The sequence below is a fragment of the Topomyia yanbarensis genome, chromosome 3, assembly GCF_030247195.1.
Source record: "Topomyia yanbarensis strain Yona2022 chromosome 3, ASM3024719v1, whole genome shotgun sequence".
Taxonomy (NCBI): Eukaryota; Metazoa; Arthropoda; class Insecta; order Diptera; family Culicidae; genus Topomyia; species Topomyia yanbarensis.
Window position 1 is genome coordinate 419,994,366 of NC_080672.1, and position 13,016 is coordinate 420,007,381.

The 13,016-nt window shown below is 36.0% G+C and overlaps 1 protein-coding gene across 1 annotated transcript; it reads right to left on the minus strand.

Annotated features, from left to right (window-relative positions):
- Positions 1-10,947: 10,947 nt before the first annotated feature.
- Positions 10,948-11,960, minus strand: LOC131693295 (putative nuclease HARBI1). The gene is made up of 3 exons (XM_058981005.1): positions 11,721-11,960; positions 11,511-11,655; positions 10,948-11,398 (listed from the first exon to the last, which is right to left on the minus strand). Exons 1-3 carry the CDS (start codon positions 11,958-11,960, stop codon positions 11,328-11,330), a joined length of 456 nt encoding a protein of 151 aa, XP_058836988.1. The 3' UTR covers positions 10,948-11,327.
- Positions 11,961-13,016: the final 1,056 nt, after the last annotated feature.

Genomic DNA, 13,016 nt, shown 5'->3' on the forward strand with positions numbered 1-13,016 from the left:
TCTGAGATCTAACAATGGCAGCAATATATGGCTGGAGTAGTACAATAACGCCAAAAAGAAAATCTAATTGCACCTTCGCTGACTGAGAATCAAGATCACCGATAAAAAGCACTGCTCTGTAGGGGTGTATAATCGTATATGATTCGCTAATGCGTTTATATTCGCAACCGGCGAAACACAGCACCACCAGAGGTTCTTGGCCTATCGGGATTGTTGATGCGCGCTCGCGCAGTTAATTTAATGCAGACTCACGTTCTGTGAATTACAACAATCGAGTAAAAAAATGAAACGCAGCACATTGACTCGGTCATTATTTTCCGGACTAGTCGAATGTTAATCTACTGTAAAGTCGATGTTTGATGTTTGATTTATTCACATATGCAGGCTCTAGTCCACAGCATAAGAACAGCATATATCCAGACAGTAATAAATTATGTTTAATCACGCACTAGGCTAACGTATTCATGAAGAATTTTTGGCGCATGACGGTGACGGACACTTTATTCTTCTCAAACGAAAGCTGTGACCAGAATTACAAATTAGAACGACTGTATACGCACAAATCCGTATCAACTTTTGAATAGGGCGAATAAGATTTGTAAACAAACTTTTGTTTTGCTGATTTCTCTTAATTTGTTATAATTTTGGCACAGAAAACATTTGAAGTTGATTCTATCAAGGGTAAAGATGTTGATTCATGTGTATTTTTCATGAAATTCAACTCGGTAGCGAGATAATGAGCGAAATAAGTTTGTTTACAAAAATCTCATTTGCCCTTTTGAAGAATTAATATTGAAATGTGCTATTAGATTAATTCGTCAATTCAGAATGCTTTGTTCATCATTAAAGTTGAACAGAGAATGCAGACTGGAGCATTTAGTACATCAAACCAAATTCAAAATTAATTTTTTTAATTCACAACAATATCATAAGTAAATAAGAAATGTGATGGGTGATTATGAAAAAAATCCAATACACCCTGAAGTGACATTTTTCTTTTCAGATAGTTAAATTCGTATTTCAAAGTAGCTTCGCTTTACGAAAAGATTATGAACATTTATTGCAGTCGATATCAACATGTTAAATCACTCGAAGCACTTTTTTTTAAATGGCATATTGTTGATGATTTAATTGACATATAATGTTATGTTTTAAATAATTCAGTTTTCGTCACAATTTTGTTCTTGTCAACAATATTCGCTTGAACAACGTCTTTAAATATTAGAATAATTAATATGATGACTCTAGAGCCGAAAAGATGTTATTCCTCCTTGCAGTGTATTGCTATAAAGAATAGTTCAAAGCTTCGTAATCCGCTTTCAAGGTCAATGTGCTTTCTCTGCCGCTTCGAGGTTTTAGAAATTTGACATTGCGAATGTCTTACTCCACTATCTGAGGCTAGATGTTATTTTAAAAATATCTCTTATGTAACGATACTATGTGAGGTTTGCACGCTAATAACTCCGCTATTACTACATGGATTTTAATTATTTATAAACCAGCCGATTCAGAAACGCGTAACTTAAATATTTGTAATAATTTAATATATGTTATGTTCATGCTATTTCAAGCAGAGCCATCAATAGGAAGCACCTAAGTGGCTCAACCAAACACGAACCTATCATCACACACGCTTAATATTTCGGGTATATGTGATGCGTTTTTTTTATCACTAAAGCATCTGACAACATGACTCTGTAGTTATTTGTTTATTTATTTATTTATTTATTCTTATTTTCCATCTGACCTGTGGTGGTCTACATGAAGTGTTTCTAGCATGGGAAAAGCCCATTTCCGGATATACTTCAGAAGCAATCCTCAAATGGGTGTAAAAACCCATCATCTTTTCAAATTTTTCACACCTGATTACAATGATTTTACACTTCAATTAAACATAATCACATAGTACACAGTATTGTAAGAACAAAAATTACAAAAATGGAATCTTAAAATCTATGTCCTCCTTCTTAGCCTATTTTTGAAAACATCACAAGATACAGAAATATCAAAATGGTCATAAACACTATTAAAAACATTACACATCGCCCTAATGGGTTCGTTCTGACCGTACTCTGTGCGCTGAAATTCCAGTCTTAAGAAGTTATGAGATCTGGGATTTCCCGGGGGCACATTGATATTTATTTGTGAGAGAATATCTGGAGCATCTATTTGACCAGTTAATATCTTCCCATCAAATACTGCTCTAATAGCGGTAAGCTTAAAGCTAGTTGGTACCGCCGCACGGTACTATCTTTGATTTTAGGCCTGAGTTTAATCCGGTCTAAGACGTTAGTACCTGTCATCGCAGAAATGGCTGCATCCTGAAGCCAAATGAAAACAGTGTAAAGAGGCGCCATGTTCCTCTTGCATACATTTCAATAATTTGAATCAACTTTTCGACCTTTATGTGCAATATTATGGACCATGTTGCACACAAACCATATGAGAGCAAGTAAGCAAGTTTTATCTCGTACGACAAACAGGTATAATCGAGTTTTAAATGTGATCTTTTTGATATTCTTTATCGTCCTATCTATAAGGTGTTGCACGCTCATTTGAAAATGCCATGTCAAAGAGTTATATTGCAGGTTAGCAGAAGTCGAATAATTTTGAAACAAACCGTAGAACGAAATTTTATAATTGGATACAGATCTGCATTAAATAAAAATTGTTTTCGTTTGTTAGTTTACTTATGGCTATCAAAATGAGTGAAGCTGTTTAATTTACCCACAATTTTTTAGTTAGTTTAACAAAAGGTAAAGAAAAGAATATATAACCACAATTTGTACCCTTTTCTAGTTATATCTTCTCGCAAAGAACACAATAAGCAAATGGAAACTAAGATTAAATAAAAGATTGTAAATAAAGCCAGGCCATACAATCTAAGTAACACTATGACGGCGAACAGTCTGCTACAAATATTCTCATTTTGATCGTTATTTAAATGATATAGAAGTTTGAGTTGTGAAAGTTGAGACTGGACAGATGACTTGGCAAAATGGCGCAAAAAGTTGAATACGGAAAAATCGCCTAAATCGTGTCAGAACTTAAGGGGGGTTGTGTAAGCTATTATCGACAAAAGGAAGATTCACTGTCTGCATCCAGTGTCAGGTTCAATTTGTAAAGTTATAATTGTCAATTCATTATCAGACAGATCGCTGACTATAGGAAGTAATTAACTGTAATTTATTATTTTGTAACCGGGATTTAACGCTTTCACAATTTTTGTATGACATAAGCAAAATTTCGTTGAACTGAACGTTTTGGCAATCCATAATGTTGAAAGCTCAGCAATTTCGATTTAACCCGTGTGACAGATTTACTTCACTGAAAATTAGCTTTTCAAATTGTCAAATTCTCAGTTCAATTACTGAACTTTTGGTATTTCAAGCTTAATTAGGTAATCGTGCTGTAATTTGAACTGGCAAAGTAGGTCTGTCAAATTTTATATGCATGGTTAGTGGAGTAGTTGGGTAGGATGGTATAATAAGCCCCACCAGGCTAAAATGTCAGATTTCTATTCCAAAGACCACATAATTATTTGAAGCAAATAAATAATTGTATTTGGCATTTTTCATGTTTTGCAGAACAGCAACTGATACAAACATTTCAAAAGATGTAAATTTCCACTCTTTTTCTATAAGCATTTGATTTAATTTAAAACAGTCAGATTTGGCTATACTATCTGACTAATAAGTGTAATGTTATAAAAGATCTCTCGGTCCTTGGAATGGCTAGCGCCTAATAATGCAACTCTGTAACGTTCTCGATAGTATGCACCACTATTAGCAAAATAACGTTTAGCCAATTATGGACCTTAAATAATAAATTGTTTAAGCGGTTACACCACTGTAGAATTTTAAACCAAGCGATTTTCTATTTAAAAAAAAAACAATTCATAAATATACAAATTTTCAATTCTGCCGCAACGCCTCTTATGTATATCCCATGTGTACTGAAAAACGCGTTTTTCTCGAAAGCACTTTTTGAGCTGAACGGAAATGTAACTCAAACGAATGATTTTTGATCGTTTTGAAATTTTCATAGTATATTCAAAATTGATTTCTCCAGCGACGTACTCAGAATTTAATTTTTTTTGCTTACCTTTTTATTAATTAACGATTTTATGAAGATTTTTATGACATTTTCGACGTTTTTTCACTCAAAAATGCACCATTTCGCGTAAAATCAAAATATCGAAAAAATCCTACGTACGTCGCTATTGACATAAGGAATCAGAAAAACTTTAGTTTTTGGCGCTAGGTCAAAAATCACGGGAGATAGATTTCCGGCCGTGAACCCCTTCCAAAAAAAAAACGCGCATGAGGTGAACATGCTGCACAGCCGCCATCTTGTGAATAAATATCTCGAAGAAATTATTTTGTTTGATTCAATACTTATGTTATAAATCCCATTCAACAAGATGTTGATTCACCTTTTTATTGAGCCATAAAAATTCTTGAAGTAAGCTTATTTTTAGTGCTCTACAGTGGTTTAACCACTTAATAAAGGATTTCAAAATTGTTTTAAAAACATAAATACATAAGATTATTAAATGGCATGAAGAGTGAATTTTAAATTAACTTCATTGTACAGTTTTTTAACGTTGCCGTGTATTACCGATCAGAACGCAGCAATGCAAATGCCAGCATCATGTTGTCATACTTCTCTTGCGCACATTTCGCTATTTTCAATCCCCTCTTCGGCTTTCTTCTGAATAACTATGGCTCTCTTTGCTCACAATAAAGATAGCAAAAATTAACCAATTTTATCAGGTAGGAAAGACAAGCATTGTCGATTATATCTACCCGTATTTTCCAATTCCTCGTTCTTTCCTTCTCTCTACACGATTCATTCCAATTGCACATCAAATGGTTACAGTAGAGCACGTTTGAATAAATTCTCGATAAACATATCATTACGGCTTAACAGCCAACTGTCAAAAATTTTTTTGAAGGGAAATTCCGGACAAACCGTTACTCGCCAATCACAGATATTGGTAGTAAATAAAAAAGAAAACTTTTCTCTTTCATTAACTGCTATGAACTGTGTTTAGCCAGTAACGGTTTGTCTGGAATTTCCTTTCAAAAATTTTTTTGACAGTTGGCTTTTAAGCCGTAATTATATGTCTGGCGAGAATTGAATCGTTGTTTTTGCGAATTAAAAAACTGCAATAAGAATTGTTTTGATTCTTTTATTTTTGCTTATCGCTATGAAAATAAGTGGTACCATTTAATTCGTTAATATAAATCAACAACTCACATCAAAGAAAGTAAATAACGTAAGAAAATTATTTTTAGGGGATAAATCCAAATAAATGATAAAAAGATATAGATCGTAAAATTCAATATTTTATGAATGTTTTTACACTCGTGGTTAACAAATTGAATCAGAATGTTAACAGCTTAGAAATTAGCCCCACAAATACTCTGAGCTAAGATTAAATAATTGATTTTAAATATGCGCATTGTTCCAATAAGAATAAAAAAACGAAAATATGAAATATAACACTTGTAAATCTAAAATAATCATTCTGTCGAAGTTTAAGTTTTTGTTTGACCTTTGTTTACTTTTTATTTAAGCCTCGCAGACCTTTATTTATAATTGATATTTATTCCAAATTTGAGAAAATTCGCTTGAAACGAATATAACTGTTGTCCCTCACGTCGATAGGTATCATGTTCAATTAGAATGACATTCAAAGTTCATTTTGAGTTCAAAAACACATTGAAACATTTTAACCAAAGTGTTAATCAAAGTTTGAAATAACGACAAACATATGATTACAGCTTAAAAGTCAACAGTCAAAATTCTCTTTGAAAGGAAATTCCGGACAAACCGTTACTCGCCAATCACAGATGTTGGCAGAAAACAAAAGAGAGAAGCTTTCTCTTCCATTAACTGCTATGAACTGTGTTTAGCCAGTAACGGTTTGTCTGGAATTTCCTTTCAAAGAGAATTTTAACAGTTGGCTTTTAAGCCGTAATCATATGTTTGTCGAGAAATAACTATTATTGCACCAAATACAACCAATGGTTCAACATCCTCAAACTCGACGTGTATTCAAACTGAATGAAAACAAACATTTGTATATCAATTTATTTGTTTTGGGCATTGAAGATTATGTCACTACAAAATGCTGTACATCATTGGCCAACTATCAACGATCCAACAAGTTAAAGTTCTGAGTTCAGAAACATATCGGCTACAAGTTGACAAAATTGTTTTCACACGCTATAGAATGAAACATTTGACGAAGAAAAGCAATTTTACTGCAAGAAAATATCGGAATGAAAACAATTCACGATGTTGTCTAATTTACTCATTTTCTTTAACTTGAATTTGTTGTTTTTTTTTAACATTGTCGTGTAACGCAGATCAGAACGCAGCCATATAAATGACAGCATCGTTTGATTAAAGCTTACCAAATATTTAAGACCGGTTTGAAAACTGTTGGTTCGGCTTTGTGCTTACGGCTATAAATGTGTTCCGCCTTTTCGCTAGGGTTTCCATATCGAGCAGACGACAGCGATCGATGTACGGTGGTAGCTCTGACGGGTTACGCCATGGGAGAGTTCTAAGAGCAAAAGGGAGGAATCTTGCCTGCACTGCTTCTATTCGGTTGATCCAAATGCTCGTATAAGGACACCAAATGGGTGCTGAAGCTTCCAGGATAGATCGAACTAGTGAAAAATAGAGTGCCCGTAAACAGAGTATTGGATTTTTCCTGCGAGTAAAAGATATTGGGCCCTATTCTCACAGTCACTTCACCTAGTGACTAGAAGGAAATTTACTTCTAGTCACTAAGTGACGTGACTGTGAGAATAGGGCCCATTATGGAACATTTTGGCCACACTGAGAGCCACCAAGTTGCGATTACACCAATTACAAAAAGCATCTAAGTGTCGTTGTAGTGCCACGCAATATTCACAACATGACACCTTCACAATCGTCTGAACTTTGCCGAATTTCACGCCAATTGGACCGTCGCAAAATGGCTTAACATTTAGTGGGCTGATGATAATAAAGTTGTATGAAGATCCGAAAACTGGCCAAAACTGAAAGAACATATTATGACTGCACTAAAATCGTTTCTGTAAGCAGTCTTCCCGGTAGCTATTCTGGGGTACCTTTTTGTAGGTACGAAGTTTTTACTGGTTCATCCACTGTTGTAAATTACGTGCAAAACCAACTGTTTCTTGGGAAACTTAGTCTTCTCTATCGTTCATTATTACTTTATTACCTGATTTCGTTGCATACCCGTATAGAAAAACATGCCATGAAGCTGGTTGAAGTCTTCTACGTCCTAAGTTTTGCAATCCATTACCATGCAGAAAAATTTGGACAAATTTCCACGAAACAATGTTTAGACCTCACATTCCTCCTATCACTATGGTACGGAACCGTCATTACCTTGAATGACTTCATTCCTTAATGATGCTTCAAATTATGCACAAAAACTTATACCATTTTTATTTTCCTAGCAACTGTGCGAACCGAAAGGTCTGGCCTTCTTCTGAATGTTTGAATGAATGTTACTATCGAATCCATTTGGTCTTTTCTTATGATTGGTTTGTGCCTTTCTTTTATTTGTAGCCGTTGGCAATCGAGTATTGGACGATTGTGACACATTGTGAACAGATCAGCCAAGCTTTTCTATAAGTATTAGATATCCCTAATTTTCGTGTGGACCACGCAAAAGAACTTTTCAAACACTTCTTTCAACACTATTTTTAAATATTTTTTTTTATATAATAACGAATTATGTATTTTAGATACAACAAACACACGTCCATATCCGTGACATTTGTTTCATGTTTTGGTTTAATATTTCAAGAGATCTATATGTTTTAGGTATCCAGATTTTGTCTCACCTTGTCAGCAACTAGCACTCAGTTGGGCCCAGTTAGACGATAAATCCATTTAGGCTGGATTTGGTACTAATGCCAATTTTGGCACTAATTTGGATTCATCGTCTCACTGGCCCCAAGTTGGTGCCAGTTACTGCCGAGATGCATTCGATACTAAATAAATAAAACGGTTCGATCTAAGTTGAAACATACATATGATTTCAATTGTGTAATATTATTCCAGCTCTAAAACTATGAAATGAAGATTTTTACACAATAAAATGCGAGACTAGAGCATCTTAGTAGAATTGAACAAATTGAAATGGATTTGATGTTCGTTTCTTCAGATGTGCTCCAGAAACAAAACACCAATAACCGATACGGAAGCTGCCCCTGCCACTCATCTCGACTGCAGATAGTTTTCTTCTTTTGTTTCAGTTCTAGTACACTTGGAGCCGCTTGAAACTATGTACATTTCCTCTCCATACCGGCATCATTTTGTATCCAAGTTTGCCGAGACCTAATTTGCATACACTCGCACAGACGAACGACATGCGAAGGCCGCTCAACTGCTGTGCCATACGCTGCAGCCAATAACAACTTTCTGCGGCTCAGCTTTCCCAAACAAATGACTCTTCAAACAGGCCACGAACCAACTGCCAACGGATGCGATATGGGGTAGCAATGCGGACAAACAGACAGCGCACTCGGGTCTATGTTCATGGATAAAGGAATATGATCAGCAAGAGCATATAATCAGATTTTTTATTCAGTTCGACCCTAAAATGGTTCTAAAAACCGTCAATCGATATTTACAATGTCGAATGTGAATACCATCTTTAATTTGGAAAGCACAGTCATTTCGACTAAACAGTTCTATTGTCTTTTCTTTTTGGGTCTAAAAATATTTTTTTCCTCACAACTAGACTTTTTTATCTCAATTTAAATTTCAATGATTTTATTTTAATTTCAATAAAGTAATTATTAAGAAATAGAACGAGTATCTTTGAGATAACTGTCAAAACTAACTGTCAAAATTCACTTTGAAGGGAAATTCCAGGTACTCCGTATAACCAAAACACACATTACAGCTGTAAACAAAAAAGAAAAGTTATCACTTTTGTCTCTTTGCAACAGCTGAGCTTCGCGAATTACGGTTCGTTTGTAAATCTTACTCAAAGTTAAAGTTTTGACAGTTGGCTTTAACTCCCTTAACCCAAAATGCTGTCAACATGATTTCACTACTAACAACTGTCCCGCTTACAACAGGAAAAAGATCCAAAGTGTAAAATCTACCTCAATCTGTGGTCTCATTATATCAAATATTTGCTTTTATCGCAAACTTGTTTGTTTCTTTACTGACTGATTGGGCGCGCAACTGCAAACGAACGAACCCTAACGACCGACGCTCGATCGAAGTATGTTACGATTACCATGCCAACATTTGCGTCATAAGGCGAATAAGTAGATCACTCGGTGGAGCAATATTTTGAGCGGGAGTGCTTGAAACCAAAAGTGGCAGTAGCTCATCAAGGGCATTTGGCCAATATGATTGGCCAAATGCAGAACTTTTTTCTGCTTGCGTTGCGATGCACGGAACTATACGTAGATTGCATACTAACGATTATAGGTAGTTCAACTCATCTTGCTTGTGAGATAAATAATCGGGGATGACCTTTGGCCCTTATTACGAGTATCACTTCACGGTGAAAACAAAGTGAAGTGACAATAATGCTTTTACGGGAGTCACCCTAGTGATAAAATATGAAAGAGTTCATCCGAAGTGACAACTTAGATGAACACAGTGTTATTATGAGTGCCACGTCACCGCCATTTTACCGAAAAAATGACACTTCTCGTGAATTTTTTTCATTGCCGTTTTCGAATGTGTAAAGCAGTCACGCAAAATGGAGTAAGTTCAAATGTTCGTTCTTTTTTGCCTTTTTACTAATATTTTGACAATTTTATACTTGTTTAGGAAGAAAAAGACGAATAAGCGGCAATTTACCTGCCTCGTAGCCTTCATGGAGAAGAATCCTGAAGTAGCAAGAGGAAGTAAGTTTGTCCAGTCACGGGAATCTGTTACTTCTCTATGGTGGACAGTGACGGATTCGCTGAATAGCTTGGGTCCTCCCACTCGTTCCGTGGCAGCATGGCAAAAGGTATTTTAGCTTTGTGCTTTCAGTTGTACAATTCAACGCATGCAGTTATTTGTTAGATACGGTTTTTTCAAACAAATAAATATCGACACTTTTCTAATAGTTACACTTTAATTAATCATTCTAAATTTCTGCTTACTATTTATAGGTTTGGACCGACAAAAAGCTGCAACTAAAACGAAAGTTACAGCACAACAAAAATGAGTTGACGGCCACTGGTGGTGGGCCAAACACTTTACATTCTTTCAACGACCTGGAAGAATCCATCATTCGTCTCCTTTCATTAGAAAGAGCGGTGAACCACGAAGGTACATTTTAACTATTACTAAATTCTCTACCATAAATAATATTCATTAAACGTAGGATCTGTTTTTGGAATGCAACTACCACCTAGTGCTCCTGCTTTTGAGCGCCAAGTATGTGTGCCTTGCGAAGAAGACCCAAACGAGGAACCGAATGTCCCGGGCGATGAGTCTACGCATGATAATACAACACATGATGATGCAACTAGGAAGGGTCAACCAGCAACGCGCGGTCGTGGACGAATAAGCAAACGGAATTATCGAAAAGCTCTGCTTGAAAAGCAGACTGATGATCTCAGTAAAATGAAGCGACATGCGATTTGAGCTGGAGAAGAAGCGGTTGCAGCTGGACGAGGAGAAATTTATTTTCAAGAAGCAGATGTTACTGGAGAAGCAAAAGTATAAAAGCCAGCAGCTACAATGCCAGTTGCAACTGCTTCAATACAAGAAGCAGAAGCTTGATTTTGAAATGGCGAGGAGAACAACGGCTAATATTGATGCGCAGGATGTTCATGACATAGACCGAGATGATAGCGACGATTAATTTATAGCTACCATTTTTTAAGTTAACTTTCCAAAAATATCAGTATAAACGTCATTGTTTTAAAGATTGAACTTGAAATAAATTTCGTCGCTTTAAGTTAGTCGTATGTCATTTAATAAAACAACATTTATTCGTTTAATTTTATTACTGCATAAAACAACTTGCCTGCAATTTATAAGATATTGTCCATGATTTCCTCTCTGATCATCGACGCATCATGTTGATTTCCATCCATACCATGTAACTCTGCATCCACTTCTCCATCCTGTAATTCCGGCTCGTCATAATCCATTTTATGCTTAATGCGAAGGTTGTGTAGGGCAACACAAACATTTACTATTTGCGTGGCTTTTTCAGGCTTACAATAAAGCTGCCTTGCTCCTAATAAGCATCGAAAAGTATTCTTGGACACTCCAATCGATCTTTCCACTGTGATGCGAGTTTTGGAATGTACTTCATTGAATTTCGTCTGTCAATCAGTGGTACTTGAACCGGTTCGAAAGGGGGTAATAAGAAATGGCGTCAAAGGGTAGCCGGCATCACCTATTATAGATGCAAATAGTTGAATTGAAAACAAAAGCAAGATTAATGAAAACGAAAAACACTAAGTTGAATCTTAATGATATTTGAATACGCTCATTAAACTTATTCTCACCTAGTAACCAGGAGTTCCTCTCCCCGTTTTCGTATCTTTGTGATAGGAGCTGATTCAGTGAACCACCATTCCATACAAAAGAATCGTGGGTGGAACCTGGGTGATTTGCATCAAGATATCGAATCATTAAGTTATGGTCACAAACCTGTAAAATTGTTCAATATCTGCATTAGTAAAATGAATGATCCAAAAACCTTATTTCAACTTTACCAGCATAGCATTTAGACTATGAAACCCTTTACGATTGTAATACAGGTGCTTGTCGCGAGCTGGAGGTATGATGCTTACGTGAGTTCCATCGACGCATCCGATTACTCCTGGAAATCCGGTTTTGGCATAGAAACCAAGTTTAATCGCATTTATTTCTCGGTCTTCGGATGGAAACTGGATTGAAAGTGGACATACTTCGGTTTCAATAATGTCCAAAACGAGCTGCAACACCTTTGACATCGTTGGCTGCGCCAATCCGATAAATCTATCGTTTCCTACGCCTTTCTGGTAGTTGCCTTCCGCAAAAAATCTCAAGGAAGCTGCCAGCATGATCGTCGGAGGAACTGATGTAGATAGTTGGACTGGATTGATTTTTGAATCGATTATATCCAGTAGGTATTTAAAAATCTCCTTGGATATCCTGAACAAACGAATAAAACTGAAGATGTGTGTGAAGTATGTAACTTTCTATCTACACTTTCTGATTTTAGTTAGAATTTTGTTTTCAAATACATACGATTTTTCAGTTTGATCCAACGGATTGGAGTTATCTCTGATGCGCCGACGCTCTACCACAAGATTAGCATATTCCTCCTCGTCTTCACTGTCTGTATCGAACCATAATTCTACACTCATCTTCAGAAAAAAACCAGGGCTATTCCGAACGTCACATCACTGTCACATCACTGTCACTTCACGGAGTTCATTTTCATCACTTCACTGTGCGTGACAGCGGTAATAGGTGAAAAAAAAAGTGAAGTGAAGTGAAAGTGAACGTGGAAGTGAGAACCGTAATAAGGGCCTTTATCTCTTTTGATTTAAGTAAACCAATAGCATGAGAATCGAGAATGATCGAGAATTTCCGGCCACGACCAACTTCACCTTAGGATACTTAGGATAGCGTAGGAAATGTTGAATACCTACTAATGGAAGGCCCTAAAACTATAGAATGTAGGCAACGGTCTCACCGGTTTTCAGTACGCCGAATTCGTATATCCTCCGGTGCAGTCAAACCTTTACCGATGCTGCAAATAAGGATCAACTAGCAATCACTAGTTTCACTATTGCTTTTCACAATATTGTAAGCACACACTAACCACACTTTTTAATCCAAATAAAACCAGAAATTTATCAGAATTATTAATTAAACACAATTTTCACAAAAAAGAATATGGGAACAAAGCAAATCGCGTCCAAAGCGTATGCCTACTACGATATCTCTCTCAAATGCAGAACTTCTTTTCTGTGGTCAAATAAAAAGCCGTCGAACTTTTTTTTAATTTTCATCGTTAATAT

Excerpts from the sequence above, each read along its gene's own strand:
- LOC131693295 (XM_058981005.1), bottom strand. The coding sequence starts at position 11,960 with ATGTCAAAGGTGTTGCAGCTCGTTTTGGACATTATTGAAACCGAAGTA. Across the intron at positions 11,656-11,720 it reads ATAGTCTAAATGCTATGCTG|GTTTGTGACCATAACTTAAT; the intron begins GTAAAGTTGAAA and ends ACAATTTTACAG. Across the intron at positions 11,399-11,510 it reads GAGGAACTCCTGGTTACTAG|GTGATGCCGGCTACCCTTTG; the intron begins GTGAGAATAAGT and ends CATCTATAATAG.